The sequence below is a fragment of the Nannospalax galili genome, unplaced genomic scaffold (genome assembly GCF_000622305.1).
Source record: "Nannospalax galili isolate Female #2095 unplaced genomic scaffold, S.galili_v1.0 scaffold3407, whole genome shotgun sequence".
NCBI lineage: Eukaryota > Metazoa > Chordata > Mammalia > Rodentia > Spalacidae > Nannospalax > Nannospalax galili.
Window position 1 is genome coordinate 82262 of NW_008355641.1, and position 6036 is coordinate 88297.

General features: G+C 43.5%; 1 protein-coding gene across 1 annotated transcript in view; it reads right to left on the minus strand.

Moving 5' to 3' along the window:
- The window catches only part of LOC103750013 (Alstrom syndrome protein 1-like), a gene marked incomplete at its 5' end in the record, with an annotated part of 83275 nt that overhangs the window by 71796 nt on the left and 5443 nt on the right, over positions 1-6036 (minus strand). Inside the window, 2 exon segments of the mRNA XM_029556019.1 lie at positions 956-1517; positions 1519-1611. Coding sequence (XP_029411879.1) covers positions 956-1517; positions 1519-1611 — 655 coding nt within the window.

The window sequence follows — 6036 nt, forward strand, 5'->3', positions numbered from 1 at the left end:
GGAAAGGTAAGCCTCGGAGCCCCAGAAAGAGGCTGGCAGGTGTTGCAGGACCAGGGAAGTAGAGGGAGGTGAGGGTGGGGCCAGGTCCAGAAGCAGTGCTCCTGGGGCCCAAGGAAGGCACCAAGTTGGCCTGGGTGAAAAAGATCAGGAAGCAGTATTGGTTCCCCAGGTGTCTGGGGACCCAAGACTAGGAATGGCACAGGGCCCAAACTAGGAGTAGAGAACAGCAGGGGAGATGGAAGGGTGAATGAGGCTGGGGGAGTCAAAGCGCAGAGGGCCAGCGTGATAGACCTAGCCCAAGAAGCCTGAGGATAGGAGAGCAGGTTAGGGGAGTTAGCAGGTGGTGCAGGTCCAGGGAAGCAGATAGAGGTAAGGGTGGGGCCAGGTCCAGAAGCAGTGCTCCTGGAGCCCAAGGAAGGCACCAAGCTGGCCTGGGCAAAAAGGATCAGGAAGCAGCACCGGTTCCCCAGGTGTCTGGGGACCCAAGACCAGGAATGGCGCAGGGCCCAAACCAGGAGCAGAGAACAGCAGGGGAGATGGAAGGGCGAATGAGGCTGGGGGCGGGGTCAAGGCATGGAGGGCTCTGCGATAGACCCACCCCAAGAGAGGCCTGAGGGTAGGAGAGCAGGCCAGGAGAGCCAGCCGGTGGTGCAGGTCCAGGGAAGCAGAGAGAGGTGAGGGCGGGGCCAGGTCCAGAAGCAGTGCTCCTGGGGCCCAAGGAAGGCACCAAGCCTGTCCGGGTGAAAAGGATCAGGAAGCAGCACTGGCTCCCCAGGTGTCTGGGGCCCCAAGACTAGAAATGGCACAGGGCCCAAACTGGGAGTAGAGAACAGCGGGGGAAATGGAAGGGTTAACGTGGCTGGGGGAGTCAAGGCGCCGGGAGGCCTGCATGATAGACTTACCCCAAGAGAGGCCTAAGGGCAGGAGAGCAGGCCAGGAGAGTTCGAATGACTATGTCTTTTAAGTGATGAAGGGGAAGAGGTTTTCTGTCTAAGATCTTTAGGAGAAATCTGCTCTTTGTGGACATGAGACTTATACACCCCCACAGATGGTCCAGTGCACTGGCTACCTTCAGTAACACCAACCTTAAAAACAGAGGTATCTGAAATGCAGCCAGAATGTCAGTGAGAAGACAAAGTGATGGAGGTAGTAAACTGTTTCATGGGTTCTAGGGGTGATGTTTGTGTAGAAGAAGGAAAATCCATTTCTTTAGGTGGCACACAAATAGGCTCTACTAATTCTGACAACCGAGGATCCATATTTGCATTGAACAACACTTCACCTCCCTTGCTAATTTTGAAGTCCTTGGGTGTAAGTTGTTGAAAGGGGGGGTGGCTTTGTAACTGCAAGGAATCCCAAACTTTGAAATGGGGGTTGCTCTGGTTTAGTGATTTGGAAATGTTAATATGCCTGGTTCTCCATGATGATGGGTTCTGTCATCCTCTAATCACTTCTGAAGGGTCAGCAGATCTGCAAACACAAGGGTGGCCATGTGAGTGTGTTTGTTCAGCAGTTAAGAGTCCTGAAACATCCTTTTTCATGGCTCTCAATGATAATGTGACCACATACAGCTTTGGGTACGCATCCTATTCCCCGTGGACTCTGTAAATCCTAGAAGATATAAGTGGGCTCTTACTTAAAGTACTCCAATAGTGACATACTGATCAATTCTATATCCATGCTAAAAATGACCATGACAGTCACCTCATTCATCTATAAAACAGGTCAAAGACACAGCAGGAAAATGAGACTTTATAGAATAAAAAGCTCATGATAACTCAGATCACTCAGAAAACTTAAACTTGTCCACTAGCATACTACTGTCCTTCCAGTATGTATCCATACCTTTTCCCTTTCAATAATAGAGGTACCGCACCCAAACTTTTGTTGTTTATATAACCAAATTTTCCAGTTTCTTTTGCGACTAGCTGTGATCATATGACTAGGTTTAACCAATGGGATACGAGCAAAAGTTTAAGTGCAACTTCCGCTTCTTATCCTTAATTCAGTTTTTCACCCCCCCCATACTGTCTGCCACCTCTGCCATTACCACCAGGACTACTCTTGCACCTGAAAATGGTGATGCATGTAACAACCATGGAAGCCAAGCATGAGGACAGTGCAGCTGCCAGCCAGGTTAGGTCAGGGGACAACTCACTTTCTTATCCTGGACTACAGCATAAAAAAAAAGTGAAATTCTACCTTATTTGAGCTGCTTGAAACTCATTTGGGCTTCCTTCTGGCTCTTTATTACAGAGATCTGACATACAACTATTATTTTTATCACCCAAAATAGGTAAAAACAAACAAACAAACAAAAAACTAGTACCTCCTGAGCACAGAATCAATCCCAAAAGGGGATTTTCCTTTACCTATTAAAAAAAAAATTATAACATAGCATTCTACTTTATGATATAGTACATTTAATTTCATACAGAAATGTTTTAGATGGCTTAGACATAGTGTTTGCCTAGCATACATAAGGCCCTGGGTTGCACTGGGAAGAAAAGGTAAAATGATGAGTGAGTAAACTCTGCACAGAACAGCAGCCTAGCATGTGCAAGGCCATTTGCTCTAAGCATGAGAGGAGGGGAGAAGAGGGCAGGAGAAGGGAGAAGAGAGAAGGAAAAAGGAGAGACAAGTAAGTCAGCCAGTCCACAGTGGCCAATGCCTATATTTACAACTCAAGACTCAGGAGGTAAAGGCAGGAGGGATCACCAGTTCCAGGTTAGCTTGAGCTACATAGTGAGTTGGTGTCCAGCCTGGGATACATGGCAAGACTTTTTCAACAACAACAACAACAATAATAATAATAATAGTAATAGTAGTAGTAATAGCTTTTTGGATGATGCGTATATATCTTTCCATAATCCTCCTAATACAAGTAAATCCCCTGGCCATTATATGTGACACACATGCAAGAGGAACCTGAAAGATATAGAAAAGGTAGAGTAGCTAAAGATCTTGGAACTTGGGAAATGATATCCCAATGAGACCCCTGGAATGTCTGTTTGGATCACACACTCAGAGCTGAAGCTGAAAGGCCAGCAACTCAGAAACAACAGGCACAAAAACCCTAAGAAAAGCTTGATCAGTAGGCACATTATCAGTAAAGGTACAGCATTGCAAGACAGAAAGATAGTATCTGCTCTGTTCCAACCAACAGGAAAAAACAAAGCAATCAAACAAAAAACAGAAAACTTGTATCCCTATTAGCACACCTATCTCCCACACCTGAAAAACTGTTCTAAGGCACCCTAACACCTAGCCAGCATGCTCTGAGAGAAGACCCAGCAAGAGCATGAAACTTACTTTCATCCCCATTGACTCAGTGGAGACCATTTGAGTGTGGACTTTCATTCCTATCAGTAATAACAATGTGCCCCTCTGCCTCTCTCCCTCCAGAAAAGACTTCAACTAACTATATAAAGAACTCAAAACTCAGCATTGGGACTGTACATATCGTTCACTGACAGAGTACTACCTCAGCTGTGTGATACCTAGATTTGACCACACACCCAGTACTAAACAGTGAAAAACAAAAGGGACACGTCAATAGATAAGAAATAAGGAAATGAAAAGAATGTTCATCATCAAAAATCATTAGGAAAATAGAGTTTAAAACACAATGAGGTGTCAACTACGAATCTATCAGAAGTGCTAAAATAAAATGACAGCATCAAATGCTGCTGAGGATGTGGCACAAGTAGATCACCCAAACTGCACTCCTGGGTACTCACACCACAGGGAAGAAAAAAGTGATTCCACTACAAACTAACACAAATGTTTATAGCAATTTTGTTTGTGAAGGCAAAACAGACTTTAAAAACATCAAAATGTTCTTCATAGGAAAACATAAACAGACTGTGGACATCCACAGCAACACAAAGGAGAAAAATCTATTGATAAATGTGACAACCTAGGTGAGTCTCTAAAGAATTGTTCTCAATTCTGAATAATTCAGTTATTCTTAATGAAAAAAAGAAGCCAATACAAAAGGCTGCATACCGTATGACTGATTTTCGTGGCATTCTTGAAATTATAAAATACAGAAATGGGGACAAGATCGGGGGTTGACAAGAGTTATAGAGAAGGAGAGAGGGGAGGGGAGAGGCATGGATGTAGCTATGATAGGACAGTATTAGATAGCTCTGTGAAACATCATCAGTCTTCAGTATCCTGACTGTATTAGAGACAGAATCAGGACAGGGATAGACCAGTACAGCTTTCTCAAGGGCTAATCGCTGAGGAAACTGGATGCAGGACACACTCTCCATTCTATTTCCTACAACTGCATACGACATTAAAATGAAATGTCAACAATATGGTTGGCTAAACAAGACCTGCATTATGACAACAGCTGACATACTAACATAGATGAGGAAAAGTTCACAAGGCCCAACTTTTAGATGAAGACCTACAGGCAGTCAATGGCTTCTGAGGGAAGGATCAATTTTCCACAGGAACAAGTCCCCTTATAGGTTATCCAATCCCAAATGATCAGCCATAAATACACGTACATATGACCAACACTAACCAACACTGGACTCAGCAGGTTGTGTGTGTATAACAAAAAAGAAGAGGTCACGAAAACTGAGGAAGGTGGGGGAGAGAACTGAGAGGAGCTGGAGGGGGAGGACAGGTGGAAATGACGTCATTACAGTACTTGTGCATGACATTCTCAAAAAGAGAAATTATTACAGAAATAGAATTTGATTTTAAAAACAAAACAAGAGCAATTAAATTCACTCAATGACATCTTTAATCATGGCTTCTTATTATCCTGGCACCTCTTAATATATCAATACCCCGGGAAACAGAGTTCTTCCAGCTTTAAAACTGGAAATGATTAGATTTATTCAAAAATGTTTTCTTCCTCCCTCACAAGAATCTGCATCATACTATTTTTAAAGATTTTTAAATTTTATTTTGATTTGAAATGTATGAGCATTTTACCTGCATGTATGTAAATGTACCCATGCAACCCACAGAGGACAGAAGAGGATGTCGGATCACCCAGAACTGCAGTTACAGAAGGCTGTTAACCGCCATGTAGGTGATGGGAACCAAACTTGGGTCCACTAGAGAAGCAACGTGTGCTTCAACTACTGAGCGCTCTCTCTAGCCCCTGTACAATTTTTAAAACACCCACAGTCAACTTCCTCATAACATCTTTCAAGCTTTCATAACAAACATATTTCACAACCTTCCCACTTTAAAACTTCTCAGTTTTGCGGAGGGGGGGGGGCTGGCAAGCTGGCTCAGCAGGTAATGGCACTTGGCACCCAGCCTCATGACTTAAGTTCAATTCCCAGACACACAGGTGGAACAAGAGAACCAACTCTTCAAGCTGTCCTCTGACCTCCACAGGCATCCTCCCCTTTCCCATCCCACTCCCCAAAAATGTAAAAAATAAAATAAAATAAAAATAAAAAAATCTTACAGCTTTCAAAGTACTGTCTAGCTACTTTTAACAAGCTTTATTGATGAGTGTTTTTTTTTTTAAGCTACTGTTAATGGCCAAGATATGGTATCAAACTAATACCCAATAAAGAACGGTGGATAAAGAAAATATGGTATATGTACAAAATGGAACATTATTCACTCAAAGAATGAGATACATCGTGCAGACTTTATGAAAAGCTCTAAAGCATCCTGAAGAAGAGGGAGCTCAGCACAGCAGGGTAAGACAGACCAGGGAAGGACACTCAAAAACTTTAATGGCATTTGTTTGGGGGGGTTTGTTGCTTTAGTTTGCCTTGTTTTTTGTTTTTAACATAGGAGGTCTTGTTAAAAATCCTAGCCTGGGGGGTAGCGAGAGGGCTCAGCAGTTAAGAACACTGGTTGTTCTTACAGAAGACCTGGGTTTGAATCCCAGCACCCACATGGCAGGTAACAGCTGTCTGTAACTCCAGTCCCAAGGGATCCGACAGCCTCTTCTGACCTCCGCCGGCATTGCACAACACAGGTGCACTTACCTACATGCAGGCAATACATGCATACACATAAAATAAAAATAATAAATAAAATGTTTAA